This window comes from Bicyclus anynana, chromosome 21 (assembly GCF_947172395.1).
Source record: "Bicyclus anynana chromosome 21, ilBicAnyn1.1, whole genome shotgun sequence".
NCBI lineage: Eukaryota > Metazoa > Arthropoda > Insecta > Lepidoptera > Nymphalidae > Bicyclus > Bicyclus anynana.
Window position 1 is genome coordinate 6110163 of NC_069103.1, and position 16130 is coordinate 6126292.

Here is a 16130-nt window from a genome sequence, read left to right on the forward strand (position 1 = left end):
TAAAACAACTAAGAAACAATAAATGTTGACATGAAGCCCTTAAATGAATGAAACGGTGAATTGACACAACATGGTGTTGTTTCCAGCAACGCAACCTGAAGCAGAAGTTCGCAGCGCTGCTGCGGCGCTTCCGCGTGCCCGAGGAGATGGGCGAGCGCGGCGCCGCGCGCGACACGCACCACGCGCAGCGGGACATCGACGAGCTCTTCCACGTATGTACTGTAGCTAGGCAACGATGGGGGGGGGGGGGGGGGGTTTGTGTAGCGATGAATGAAAAAACCACGACTGATGCACCTCACTTCGCTTAAATAGCGGAATCACGCACGAATCGGCAACAGTGGGTACTTCTTTTTTGGGGTTTTGAAGTAAAACATTTTTGCGCACGCTTTAGGTTCAATGTCCTGCGCCTGTTCGCGGTCGTTCGGTCTGATGTGACATCGGACTATGGGAGCCCCTTACGTGTCCACAATGTCATATAAAAACTGCCTATACCAGAAAATCCATTTTCCATTCTCCACTTCACTCCAGAAATGACAAAAGTCAAAAAAGTAATCCGTGCGCGTGCGCCCAAAAATTGAAAACATCCTGCATATGTTAATTAATAGTTTAAGTCATAAATGTTTACCCTGGGCCCCCAGTTACTTTACAGGACCTCTCCAATGCACGCTACGCCACTGGAATAGAGAGTGCATCTACTCACACATACATCACTTGTGCACTATAACATCTTCTGTGTATATGTTTAATCTCAACATTAGATTGGCTGTCGTGGTCGAAAAATTCAGTCGAAAGTAATATTATCCTGCAATATTTAATTGAGCCGTGATAGCCCAGTGGACATGACATCTGCCTTCGATTCAGAGGGCTTTTCAGTTATGTGCATTATAAGAAATTAAGTATCATATGTCTCAAACGGTGAAGGAAAACATCGTGAGGAAACCTGCATATACCAGAGAATTTTCTTAATTATCGACGTCTGCCAATCAGCTTGGTGGACTATTGGCCTAACCCTTGTCATTCTGACAGGAGACTCAACTAAACAGTCAGCCGAATATGTGTTGCTAATGATGATTATGTTGAAATTGTAAAAAAATATTGTGATTTTAAAAATTACTCTTTCCCTCATGTCAGGAGTTAGAGTCTCTATCATGCGGCGAAGGCGAGGACTCGGGGCCGGACCAGATGGACACGATCAGCATTGGCTCCACCCCCAAACCCTCGCTGCGGCCGTTCTTCAGCAGCTCGCGGAGCCTGGCCAATCAGGAGCACCATCGACATTCCAACGGTGTGTTGACAATTCAAAGAGCAAATAAGAAAATAACCTCAAATTGAAAATGAGATAATTCGGTAGCCATACTTTTGAAGCCTACATACAATACTACTCTGGTTGGGGGTAGACGTAAAATTTACGATAGTATTTTAGAATTTAAACTATCGTGATAGTTATTCATATTAATTTATTTTGAAACACGGCTAAAACTCATTATTTGGATCGTGTCGCGCTGCAAGAACCAGCTCGTGACTATGGGCCCCGTATGGGTTTGAAACTAGTTGGGCATACTCCGACGTTGTATCAGCCGTGTTTCATAGTAAATTAATATGACGATAGTAGTGTCCTAGTAGGCTTATAATGTGCCAACATATGCTGAGACGAGTGAAAGCCAAATTTCTACCAATATATGCGGAATAGAGCTACCAATGTATCGCTCTCTTTTGTTACTATGAGACGAAAGAGAGAGCTATGTTTTTGATACAGCCGCTATTGGTCGACATTTGTCTTTTGCTTGTCTCAAGGTATGTCGTGTTATCGTAAGCCTACTGGCGAGCTTGCTAATAGTTCAGATTCTTTTAGCAAAGTTATAAAGGTATTTACAATGTAGGTAAAAGTGGCGTGCAATGTTTTTAATCAGGGTAGGCACAGTATGTTCAAATTTAACTGAAGGGAAAATTCCTTTTCTAATATAGGTTTAATAATAATAATCAGTCCTCAGGATAAGGCAGTATATTTTTACATCTATAATTAGCATGCGACTGACTGTAGAAGAAGTTTTAGTATATTATAATATTAGAAAAATGTGCAACTTCCTTTTCAATTATTTAAATGACATAAATTATTTAAATACACCTAAAACAACTTGTATAGCTATATTTGCAATTAAAATTGTAAAGTATTTTAGTGAAAATCAATTTGTATGTTTAATTAATTCATTGAACTTAGCTAAAAAGCGGAAAATAAAACAATGGGTAGGTGTATTTCTAATTTAAATAATACATTTTGAGTAATTTTTAACGTGTCTCATTATCATATACTTATTTAGTACTGAGTAAATAGTCAATTAATTAATTGATTATTTAAGTAATTTATGTAATTAGTTAATAAATAACATTAAAGAAAACTAGGGTGCATCTAATTATATATGTGGAAAACTGATTTCTATGTGATTTATTGATTTAATTTTTGTTTACGAGATATATTCATAAGTTTCTGAGTTCCAATTGCTAACTTTTGGTGCAAGGGATTTGCACTTTGAGTTTGAGAACCCTGGAAATGTGGTAAATTAAGATTTTACGTTACGTACAAACGTAAAATCTTAAATTTTGTAATTTTGTTGTATTGTAGAGTTGCAATACGTACTTAATATTTTTGTCAAGGTAAATTTATACGTGTTAGGTAATACTGAACTTCGGCAGAAGGATGCTCTGAAGATATTTGTAGCTTTTTTTATTTTGCCTAGTACGTAAAATCGATAACCAGTTGAAATTTATGCGTGATGACATTTGCATTTGTGTGTGTAAAGACAGTCAGTATAATATTGTTTGATTTTATAAACTGTATTCTTGTATAAATCAGACTGTATTCTTGCATTGACATTTAATCCACCAAGCTCTATTATTTTTGAATATCGAATCTCCATCATTAATATACGAATTTAAAATAGAACTACGCAAATGAAATAATGTGTAAGAAAGGGAATTGCTCATCCCTGGTTCTGGCCTACCCTAAACACCCGACAATCTACTTATATCTAAAAAATCTTAATAATTCTACTTTAATTATGAAACCATTACTTTATCAAAAAATGTTTGCGATACCTAATGTTTTACGACACTTTTACAAAGATCGTCGACCATACAGCCATTTTACGACATTTTTTGAAGACTTATGATTGGGTTGTTTGATAAACTTGTTAGTAACAGAAAAAAATGATACAAAAAAAATAATACTTCTTCAAATGTTACTTTGCCGCTGTCATACAACCGCGAACTTTTGAGCAAGAAGACGTTTCTGAACGATGGATGTTTCGAATTCGTATCATAGACTACTAGTTTTATTTTACACAGATTCGAAATTTGAAAATCATTGAGTGTTTGGTGTAAGCAAATTTTAATGGTATCTCACTAGCGTGTTTGTCATGTTGACGATAAAAACGTTCCTAGGCGTGCGTGCATCAAAAACATATCTCTTGAAGAGAAAAATACATTGTCGACCAATAGCGGTGGAGTTTGAAATATCGCTCTCACTTTCGTCCCAGCGCAAAAAAAGAGAAAGCGATATTTTTTATACCGCCGCTATCGGTCAACATTTCTCTCTTCAAGATGTATGTTGTTGTTGCATGTTGTTATGTTTTTGTTTAACAATTATTATTAGTTTTAATTTAATTTTATGTGATTGAAACAATTTTGTGACGTCATAACTCTCTATTGGGATACCAGTCTAACATATTAAAGATGTAGACATGAGCAAAAGTTTTATCGTGTGTTTTTGTTTTGTTTGTACTGCTGCCTGTGAATAGTTTAGTGCATGCGCGGGCCGGGCGGAGCGATATACACACGAAGACAATATACATACAATAGACACTCAACCAAAACTGTATTTTTTATATATATATATATAGCTAGTTACTAGTTAGTACAAACATACATGGATCCTAGTTTTACATATTGAGTAAATTGAATATCATAGAAATTGTTGCATTTATTATTTCAATTGAAATGCATAGTTAGTCATATAAGATAGTAAGTTTGCTTTTTGGATTTAAAAGTCATTAATTAATTTAACTACAATTATATCGTATATAGAATATATTTTATGTTGACTTTTTATTGAAAAGCAATTTTACCAAACTTGTGGTTAACTAAATTAGAATTCCGCTAAATTATAGTCATTATGAATGTCTAATTATTACATTTATGAAGATTATATTTGCCTGAACTCATGTTTCACACATTCACTGAGCACACCATACTGATACTATATACAAATCTATATAACCAATAACCTTGTCATTAAATACTATAATTATGCTCGAAATTGCCTTTCATTTACAATCAAATTAATCATGAACACATCATAAATTCACAAAGCACTACATAACAAAATATTATCGCTTGAGAAACTACACCATTTTGTACTGGTTTTAGTTTATTATCGATATATTCGTTCGTTTGGAAAGAAGAATAATAAACATTTATCAGTATAAAATTACCGCTAGTCTAGCATGAGTCAACGATATATCTCTTGAAGAGAAAAATACATATTGTAGACCAATAGCGGCGGAGATCAAATATCGCTGTCTCTTTCATTTCTTTCGACGACCGCGTGGCGCAGTTGGTAGTGACAGTGCATTTACAGCCGTGGGCTCGATTCCCACAACTGGATAATATTTGTATAATATGCATAGATGTTTTTCAGTGTCTGGGTGTATTTATATGTTATACTAGCGGACGCCCGCGACTTCGTCTGCGAAAATTTCGTTATCAACTTTACTACTACCCCTACCCTACCCCTACCGTACCACTACCCTAACCCTACCCTACCCAACCCCTACATCTACCCTACCCCTACCCTACCCTACCCTACCCTACCCCTACCCTACCCTACCTCTACCTTACCTACACCCTACCCCCATCCTAACCCTACCCCCATCCTACCCCTACCCCTATTCTACCCCTACCCCCATCCTACCCCTACCCTCCCCGTACCCTATCTCTTTCCTACCCCTATCGCACCCGTACCCCTATCTCACGCCTATCCTACCCCTACCCTACCACTTCACTATCCTACCCGTACCTCTACCCTACCACTACCCCTACCCCTACCCTACCACTACCCTAAACTCGGCCCTAAACCTACCCTACCCCTACACTACCCCTACGCTTCCCTACCCGTACCCTACCCTACCCTGTAACTTAACTATCTTACTCCTACCCTTCGCAAAATCGGTCCAGTCCTTCGAGAGTAGTGGTATGACCAAGAGAAATAGAGACTTCTAAGCTAATAACATAAAGAGGTAAAGTTCGTGTGGTTTGTAGGAGGTAATCTCTGGATCTACTGGACCGATTTGGAAAATTGTTTTACCAATAGAAAGCTACGTTATTTGCGAGTGTCATAGGCTATGTTTGCTTCCCATATTCACACGGGAACGGGAACTACGTAAATGAAAGCGCCGGGCGTCATATAGCGGAATTTCTGCGTCTTTTAGAAATTTTGTATTATCTCCGAAACTATTTAAGTAATTAACATACCGTAAAGGGCAAATCTTATCTCCATAATATCCTTGTGATTATTAAATAATTTATTTTGATAAGGATTTAAGTTAAGTAGCATAAATAATGACGCAAACCTAAGTATATAAAATTAATAATTTTTAAAACACAAAAGGTACTATATCTGCTAATATATAGAAGATAGATATATGGTGTCGCGGACTTTTTTGTAGAACTTTTAAAGATACATAAAGTCTCCATACATTAATTTCAATTTTACACAATAGTTAAGGCAGCGCATGCGAATAAGTCTGTTTAAGAGGATTTTCAGTCCGACCTGTATGACAAAAACTGTGATAACTTGGCTAATATATATGATACCAATATAAAATATAGCCTATAGCACTCCTCGATAATGTAGCATTCTACTGGTGAAAGAATTTTTAAAATCGGACCAGTAGTTCCGAAGATTACCCCATTTAAAAAATGTGACAAACTTACAAACTTACAAACTTTACCTCTTTATAATATTAGTATAGATAAGTATGTAGTATATGACCAATAATATGACCAATATTCCCATTCCCTCCAACTAATCGGGAAAGACTGTATTAGGAGTGGGTACGACAATAGACCAACGGGGCGAGAATCGAACCACCACCCCTCGGTGATGAATCCGACCGCTCTTACCTATATATGAATATTTATGATAAAATCCTATTTATGAATATTTATGATAAAATCCGCTATCAACGAACCGCCCATAACAAACACACACAAGCTATAGCTTTGGGGCTAAACGGTGATGTGTGTAATAGTTATAATAATTATTGTATTTCATCCCAACACAACGAAAGAGAGAGCTATATTTTCGATCGTGTCGCTATTGGTCGACATTTTCTCGTCTTGATATATGTCATGGTGCGCATCTTAGGCCTACTGGTCTCCACACTGGGGAACCTAAATCGTTGAAAAGTAGTAGTAAAGTATCAAGTAGTACGACAGCGCGGTGTAGTTTGTCCGGTGACGTCACTGCCCCCTCCCCCCGGCCCGCCCAGTAACGGCATCGCATGCGCAGTGACGCGGCACGCCAGCCTCGCGTCAACCACAGAGCTGCGCCCGCGCGACCGCCCCGCCGCGCCGCTCACAGGTATCACAACCCTCCGCGACCACTCTGTTACAATGCTGTGGTTACAATACCTGCTACATACACTTTGTCGACTGACTTTAACCCACATACTTGTACGTATCCATTAAACAGGATGGGTGAAGGTCGTTTTTAATACGAATCTTAAACTATTAGAGACCGTACGCACTATGCGGCCACAACAACGATCACTGACATATCTCGTGGAGAGAAATGGCGAAGTGGTCCCAGTCCCATCTCTTTCGTCCCAAAGCAATGAAAGAGATAGCAATATATTTGCTTTTGCGTCGCGATGGGTTGAAATTTGTCTATTTCTCTTCACAATAAAAAATAATTTAAATAACAAAACCATTGTAATATCGGCAATACATTCAAAATAACTTTCACTTTCAAAGTCAGTCTACAATTTTTAAATCTCTTCGTCCTTATGCAATTGTAAAATCAATCAAGATTTGGATTAATAAAAATCATGTATTTTATTCACTTTCAAAAACCATGATAAGCTATCCTTTTAGACACTACAATAAATATGTAATCTGAATTCTTAAATATCTTGTTTTTGTCTTTATTTGTTTAAAATTCTATTTAGTTTAGTACTTACTTAATTTTACAAATGTATATGGATAAAAAAATATTATGAAAACGATATATGGTATGCAAAAATAATAAATATAACACAATATTAAAACAGATATGTGTCAACAAACTGCTTCTCAAAAGTAGACACTTTTTGGTATACACAAATAACTGACAACAGTAAATATTATAATAACACATAATTACTTTACGGTTATACCTATGATTTCTATTTGTTTTGTTTACACTATATGACTCGTCGTCTCGTCTGCGTAGTATAATATCCCGAAATCTCGAAATTGGAAAAAAGGTCTGGAATCAAATTCTCTGAGTGGTATGCATAAGGAACATAATTTTCTGTCACATTTTGGGTGACGTTGTCACTTGGATTCTTTAGTTTTTCGCGGATTATAGCACTACCTTTATCTATGTATCTAAGAGCACTACTAATCAATTACTTCCTATTTATAGACATCCTTCTTTAAAAAAATCAGTGTAAACAAGTAGAAACTACAAGTGTAACTGTGTATTAAAATGCAATAATTAAAAGTGTCTACATTTGTGATTTACTAATTAACTGCAAAAACATAGAATGCTTTTGTCTGTCTCTATTGTTTATTTATATATTTTTTTCCTATTAGCTTCTATTTTTGGCTTTGCATAAACTATGATCTGTTTTTGGTTTGTCTATAACCTAATATTCTTTATCTACATTCTTTTTATCTATAAAATTTTCAATCTGTCTACTTTACAATATATTGATTTAAGAGATATACGTAAATAAAATAATGCAGTGGTGTAACTATAAGGTGGCAGGCCTGGCAAAATGTCACGGGCCTAAATGTACTAAATCATATTAAAATAAATTTATAGCCCCAATAGCTCAACGGTAAAGGGGCCGGACTCAACATCAAGGCCTGCTGGACTATTGTCGTACCCCTAACAGTCTTTTCCGACGAATTCGAGCTAAACGGGAATATTGGAACTGGAATGCGTATTTAAAAGATGTGACATTTTTCTGGCGCTCCAACCAATGAACTCGCCTCAGATGGTATAGTTACACCACTGAAATAGGGTAAACTAAACGTCTGCAACCTGCATAATATCTTTATTGTACTACTTAAGAACATTATATTCTTAAACTCATGTCTATTTACAGTGACATATTTTTTTTTGAGGATTGGCACTCATCTGACGAGGCGCATCGCAAAGTTTATTGACCTTGCTGTTATTATCTACATATTAGTTGTAATTACCAAAACTTAATTTACAACTAATTCCAACAACAACTGATCCCCGAAAATCGACGAGTAAAGGCGCAATCTAATTTCAACTTGATTTTGTTATAATGTCGAAAATAAGTAAAAATCAGTATGACAATTGTTTACTGTCGTTTCTGCGGCGTACTAATGGCGCTTCCTCGCGCCTTGTCTGGTGTGCGCCGGTCCTATAGGTACGTTTATATTTATAAAAATGTGCGTACAAACACATAACATAAGATGTAACGTCAGCCACTGACGATTAAGTAATCTCACAAGCTTGCAGCGCTAACGGCTTGACAGCCGATAAAACTGATCGTATGTTAGACGCAATCGGCATGATATCATGCACATCGTGACCGATGCAGGCATGTGAGATTACTTGATCGTCAATGGCTGACGTAAGGTGAATCATCTCATGCGGATATTCGAATGCCGCACTTTATTTGACGAATTTCGAAGGACACTTTTCATTACTGAGAGAGTTCTCCTCTTCACACGACAGTTTGCGAGCATTTTATCTATCTACCCGCTTACTCGGTCTGTTGATAACCAAGGAACAAGTTTAAAGTGGCTTATGTAATGTAAATTAGCAGAATCAGAAGTGGTACGCAGCTCGGCGGGCGACGAGCGTGGGAGCGAAGGTAACAGTGATGGTGACGCTACACTGGACGCGCCCGTCTCTGGTGCATCCGTTTCTAGCTCGCCGCCGAATGAAACCAAGGTGTACTGCAAGGTATTAAACGCTTATCTATATTCTAACTAATATTATTAACTAGCGGACCCGGTCAAGCTTCGCTTTGACTCATTCCCTACGCCTATCCTATTCCCACCTTACTCCCTACACCTACAATACCATACCCCTACTCAACCCCACCTACTCTAAATATCCTATGTCCTTCTCTTGGTTCTCAGCTACCTCTTCACCAATCTAGAGTCAAAACGGTCCAGCAGATCTCGACTTATGAGTGTTGTAACAAACCCGACTTTTTTTTATATAATAGATGGTAATGTTGGTTTTTGACATATTTATGTCTAAACTATTAAAGCGGTTTTTAAAATTATTATATTGTTTTTAAATTTATATCAGCGAGTAATAAAGCCTATATTTTTATTTCGTATTCACACGAAAGCAAGAATTCTGGTAGTGATATATAAAAATGATATAATGGTTTGAGTACGCTTCAAAAACTGAAATGACAAAGATTGTCGCAGCTGACAAACTTACTAAGTCCTCGTCTGCGCGATACAGAAGTACAAGGACAGAAGGAAGCTAGTTGTTGCACTTTGTCTGTTCTACAAATAGTAGTAACATGATATACCTAAATTATTGAGTCTATTTTACAGGAGGACAAGAGGTCAAGGCTGTTTCGCAGCGCAACGAGCGGCGGTAACCTAACGCCGGCGGCCGCGGCCCGCAAGAAGAATTCGCTCGTCATCGGCACTGAGAGACCGCTGTCTGCTCACGATCTGCCCGCGCAGAGCCCTACTTCTCTTGAGGTATGCCAATGATTTCGTCATAAATTTGGTAATTTCAAACATTTCGAGATTAATAATGATGCTGCAGTGCTGCACGCTCGCCTGAGCTGTGAAGGATTGCGGAACTTTTATTAAATTGACTTGCTGACGCCGCGCGGTTTTACCCGCGTGGTTCCCATTCCCGTCGGAATATGGAGATAATATATAGCCTATAGCCTTCCTTGATAAATGGGCTATTTAACACTGAAATAATTTTGCAAATCGGACCAGTTGCAAACAAACAAATGATCTCTTCAGCTTTATATTATTAGTATAGATATTAGCTTAGATCACTGAAATAAAATAACAATAAAAAGCTTGTGACTTGAATTGCTGACAACCCTGCGACATTGACAAATATCCTCATAATTGATAAATACCTCATAGTTGAGAAATACCTCATAATTGATAAATACTTCATAATTGATAAATACTTCATAATTGATACCTTAGTATCGCCTTGTTTGATTATTATCCTAGGTACATTGTTAAGGATCTTTTCCTCAAAATGTCGGGCCCCCAAATCAGTCCGTCCTCTACGGCAACAAGATGCCACAGATGTTCCAACTCAACACATTAACCACTCTTTTGCTTGGGCGGACCAAAAAAGGTTAAAAGGTAGAGCTTTTAAAATCGGCTTATTCGTTCCAGCCTCGTCGCACAATGCTGGAGCAAGTCAGCCGTATACTGGGCGAGGAGGGGCCGGTCCCCGAGTGCGTGGCCGTGGCGCCGAGCAGCATGGCGCGCGTGTTCCAGGCGCTCGCCGTGCCCGCGGTGCTGGCGCCGCCGGGCGTGATGCCCGACGTGCGCCCGCTGCTCCACGCGCTGCTGGCCCGCGCTGCTAAACAGTGAGTGTCGCTAACATGGTACGGGTGTAGCGTTATCCATATAAATATTATTGTATAATCATTATTAGCGTATCCACATTAATATTTAGTTCGTAGATTATCTATAAGTTTACAACGTACCAAATTGTAAGTTAACATGTGGCGCGCACATGTCGATACTAACCACTCAAGAGCACATTACTAACCCAATATATTTAGCAATATTAAACCAGTTGAACAGTAAATGGCGATCGATAAACACGCTTTTCTTTGCCCCCTTACTTTCTAACCACACGCGGTAAACGGGCAGTAGTACGTAGCGAGGTACGGGCAAATGAGCAGTCCGTCCATGAAGCTTCATACCAAATTTTAAGATATTCCAAGATTTAACTAACTTTGTTTCTTCGATACGAAAAAGTGACCCTATGTGGATGTTTCGGTTTCGAACGAAACTAATACTCGTTTCGGTCGGACAGTATCAATTTGTAATGTAAAACACTTAATTTGAGTATAGCTTGCCGCTCCTCTGAATAGAATCCTGGCTACGCCCATGGTCGCTAACGTAATACTAGGATCCATCATTGGGTCTCCTCAAAACAGGTACCATTTTTATCCTTTGTGTTGAACCAATTTTTGCCTGTTAAAGTCTGTGGACCAAATTGATATTTTTAAGCAGTACATTTGTTTTTTTTTTATTCTTTGTTAAAATGACAATGATTTTTCGTACGCAGGGGTGTGCGGCGCAGCGTGCGCGTGTGCGTGTGCGGCGGCGAGGCGGCAGCGGCAGCGGCGTTGCGCGCGCACGCGGAGCTGTCCGCGAGGAGACACGACGCGCCCGCGCTGCGGTTCTATATCGTGCCCAATGGTTATTATCTTTTTTCTACTCCCATTACGTGATCTACACAATATAAAACCTCCAACCATATCACAAAGCTATTCATTCCTACAGGTCGTTTGGTAGTGTTTATTGTCGCACGGGTAAACCGTTTATTTTTAATTTTTAAATAGTTCCATGGCATTGGCTACAAAAATTCAGGCTTTCATATAAGAGACAAACTCTAGTAGGCCAAGCTGATATAAAATCAAGGAGTCCATGGCCAACGCCAATCATATATTATTTATTGACAAGTTCTGTTCATTCTTTTATTTAATTTATCATGGTCCTAGAAAAAGTATCCAGTGGCATACTCACTGAAAGTAATTAGCCATTGTAGAATTCGTGCTGTCTATTGTGCAAATCGGAATACTTCCATGTACATCACACATATATTTTCGGATTGTTGAAACCCAATTGGAAACCTTGCCTATAGCATCAAATGGGTGTTCAATGCTGTAGGATTATTACCCACTGCACCATTCAACTATCATTTATAATATGTTCGTCGTTTCATTCTTCAGACACAATTTACTAAGTAGTTTCTTTTATTAAATAGGCAAAAAAGAAACTACATAGTAAATTGTATCTTCGAATGCAGCGACTCATATAATAATGATCGAACTTCACTAAGCATGTTGGATCTTATATCATTTTAATAATAACTATAGGGCCGAACACTGTGTCGCGCTGGCTGGGCGCATCGGACAACGCGTACGCGGCGCTGTTCTGCGGCGAGGCGTGGGCGTCGCTGTGCGAGCGCGCCGCCGACCCCGGCATGCCGGACATCGCCGAGATGTCCTCCAGGGTTGCCAGGTATTTTCCCACTGTATACAATAATGAACCACAATTTTTTGTCTTTACAACCTCAATACTGTGTGTTTTTGTAGGGGTTCCCGATTGCATATATTTTTTTAACATGCTTTTATTAGTTTCACTTGTAACTATGTGTATGTAATAACATCTTGGAATCTTGATTTGACCTACTTCCCGGTCTTCATTAGAATGAAATTTTGCACACGCTCTGAGTTCTGATGGCAATACATGACTAGCTCAGCATTTTGGCTGGTGGGAGGCTTCGGCCGTGACTAGTTACCACCCTACCGACAAAGACGTACCACCAAGCGATTTAGTGTTCCGGTACGATGTCGTGTAGGAACCGAAAGTGTGGATTCTCATCCTCCTTCTAACAAGTTAGCCCGCTTCCATTATAGATTGCATCATCACTTACCATCAGGTGAGATTGTAGTCAAGGGCTAAGTTGTAAAGAATAAAAAAAAAACGTCATTACAAATCCACGAAGGGCTGGCTGGCTGAAGGGCACGACTGGCTGTTTGAAATCCACCCTCATAATATGGGTATCAAATGACAGAGTTTGCTGTCAGGAACACGAAAAAATTCCACTTGAAATTTTTAGTGCATGCTAAAAGCATTTTTTTAGTTTTTTAAACCATTATATTATTCTAATGTCTTTTTTGTACACAGGTATTTAAACAGCATCGGCCCAGTCAACAACATACCGATCGGAGAAGCGATGGTCGCGTACCGAGAGAAGTCTGGCGACGAGGACTCCAGCCAGACTTTCGTACCATTCGTTGCTGTACGTTACAATCTGTCACAATTTTAATTATTCTCTTATCTTATGATCTTTCTTTTAATTCGATATGCAAATATTTACATATATTTGTGTTTATTTTTTCATTGACTGTTTATCGCTTTTTTCATTGACAAATAAATTCAATTTTGTTAAAACATTATAAACAAACAAAAAAACAAGTACACAACTACTTGTAATACAGTTATTTAGATTTTAGATAATTATAATTGTTGTTTTAGCAGTACTCACAGAACAGACAACGCTAAAAGCTAACGCTTTTAGCAATAGAAGTAGTAAGGGGGCGTGGCCCGCGTACACCCGGCTGTGCGGAACATCGCAAGCATGTCTGCGCATGTACTAGCAGTCTTGTTTTGTTCTGTGACAAAAGGAATAAATAATATTAACTCTAAAGTAAGGGTGACATATTTCATTTTTCACTAAATATTAACCAGCCATTTAGGCCACGCCCCTGGGTACTCTGTATTCAATACAAAGAGTTGACACTTTATAAATCTACTTCGTTCTCTCTATCTCCTCTCTCCTCTCTCATATTCGTAGTAATGTGTAACCCAGTTATAATACACAGGAGGTGCGAGTCGGTTGCGGCGAGGGCGGGCCCTCGTCTCTGGAGCTGGAAGACGGCGGGTCTCCCCCCGCGCGGCCCTCGCCCCCCGCCACGCCGGCGCCCGTGCCCACCCCCGACCTGGCTCCGCCGCTTGCTCTGTCGCGGACTGAACCGCTAGAACTGCAGCTGGATTATTGGCTGGTGAGTTGCTACTGTTTACTGGAACTGAACGGCGGCCCTCGCCCCCCGCCACACTCGTCCTCCACCACGACGACGCCCGTGCCTACCCTCGGCCTGAACTGGTAGAACTACACCTGGATTATTGGCTGATGAGTGGTTTTATATAATATCTAGGCATTCTGTACAATATGTAGACTACAGTGCCAACTCCAGTGCCGTGACACTAACATTTTAGCTAAGCTCTATTATTATTGTACTAGATTTCGTACGGTTTCTCCCGCGTGGTTCCCGTTCCCATAGGAATACAGGGATAAAATATAGCCTATAGCCTTCCTCGATAAATGGGCTATCTAACACTGAAAAAATTTTTCAAATCGGACCAGTACTTCCTGAGATTAGCGCGTTCAATCAAACAAACAAACAAACTTTTCAGCTTTATAATATTAGTATAAATAGTATAGATGCTTAAACTTAAAATGTTGTATTGGCCTGTAAGTTTCACATAAGTATATGCAATATTCTTTGTGAAATTATAAATGTTTTAAACCTAAAATCTAAACTTAAGCTAACTTATCCTAATAGGCTCTACAAATCATACCCACGTGAAATGGTGGCAAGAATACCGGCTGAATTTCCGCGTTTTATAGCCAGGCTGCTCCTTCGCCTTTCGACTTTATCTGTTAGTTAACAAACTATGGATAAGGCACATACTTCGAAGACCTGATGGACGTTGGGGCCCCAAGGTGGTCGACTCCCCACTAGGTGGTCTGAGGACATCAAGCGTATTGCAAGGAGCCGCTGTTTGGAAATCCATACAAGAGGCCCATGTCCAGCAGTGGACGTCCATCGGCTGTTAATGACGATGATGATAACAAATAAATTGGTCCTTCGAGCCGGATAAAGTTATGTTATATGATTTAAAAATGATTAATTGTTGATTTATCTCAGGTCGGTGCGCGCTGTGCGGACGGAGGCGGCGGCGGCGCGGAGGGCGGCGGCAAGGTGACGCTGAAGGGCTCCTTCCGCGCCTTGCTGGTCACTCGCCACAATCACCACCTCTGCATTACTTACCTCACTAAGGAGAAAAAACAAAAAAGTACGTACTATGCTCTCTGGGTCAGATCTGTAGGCTTAACATGCGATCGACTACGTATAACGGAAATGACAAATGTCAACCAATAGCGGCACAGCAGGAAATATCCTTATCTCTTGGGATGAAAGAGAAAAGACTGGAACAACACCGCCATTAGTAAACATATTTTTTCTATTTCTTTTTACAAGATTTGACATTGGTATGGTAGGCCAACTGATGCGATTGTAGTGAAGACTAGCTTGACAATTTGAACTCTAATAGTCTAAGGTTTCGTCATTTATAGCCTACAGTGTTAAAAATAAATATAGTTGTTTATGTTATTTTCATTTTGATTTAGCAAAAACCTGAATTCGGTCATTTAATTTATTCAAGGGTTGAATTACATGTCGGATTTCTGTGTGGTACGTGACTAAGTAAGTACTAAGTAAGTAACTCTTAAGACTTATCGGCAAACAATACAGTATTGCGGTGTGATACCGAAATACTGTATTGTTTGCCGATAAGTCTTAAGAGTTACTTAATATTAGTCACTGCCAACTTCATGATTTTGAGGAGGGGAATATCACGCAACTCGAAAATTCAATTCAAGTAATCGTACCCGAAAACTGTATTTAATCAAACGAGTAAACGTGCTTAAATTAAAATACAGATAGGTATTATACAAGTATAATCCTGTTTAATTTTTCCCTACAGTAATGAGGTTGGGTAAGAAGAAGGAAAAGAGTGGAGAGACTGAGTCGGGGCGCGCACAAACCGTCGAGGGGGTCGCTCGACTCATCTGCTCGGTCAAGGGGTCGCACAACGCGCCTCTCAAAGGTAAACTTTGATACAATTTAACGGCCCTAAAATTTTTACTTTTATTATTTTATTATTTTTAACATGGATCATTTTCTCCAAAGTAAAATGAATTTTAATACATTGTGATAGCAAATTTAAATCTCAATCCTTTATATTAAAATTAAATTTGAAGGTGAAATTTCAAAATGAACTAGTAACATTAAGATTTT

General features: G+C 39.0%; 1 protein-coding gene across 5 annotated transcripts in view; it reads left to right on the plus strand.

Annotated features, from left to right (window-relative positions):
• The window catches only part of LOC112056907 (phosphofurin acidic cluster sorting protein 1), a 144928-nt gene that overhangs the window by 119532 nt on the left and 9266 nt on the right, over positions 1–16130 (plus strand). For 2 of the 5 annotated variants that reach the window (XM_052888233.1, XM_052888237.1), the window contains 12 exons: positions 87–212; positions 1132–1285; positions 6566–6637; positions 9063–9205; positions 9817–9969; positions 10639–10835; positions 11546–11679; positions 12360–12504; positions 13174–13288; positions 13872–14051; positions 14979–15126; positions 15817–15939. In XM_052888233.1, the coding sequence (XP_052744193.1) occupies positions 87–212; positions 1132–1285; positions 6566–6637; positions 9063–9205; positions 9817–9969; positions 10639–10835; positions 11546–11679; positions 12360–12504; positions 13174–13288; positions 13872–14051; positions 14979–15126; positions 15817–15939 (1690 nt within the window). The remainder of the gene's footprint in view (positions 1–86; positions 213–1131; positions 1286–6565; positions 6638–9062; positions 9206–9816; positions 9970–10638; positions 10836–11545; positions 11680–12359; positions 12505–13173; positions 13289–13871; positions 14052–14978; positions 15127–15816; positions 15940–16130) is intronic. The other 3 variants (XM_024097397.2, XM_052888234.1, XM_052888235.1) reach the window with 3 other exon arrangements.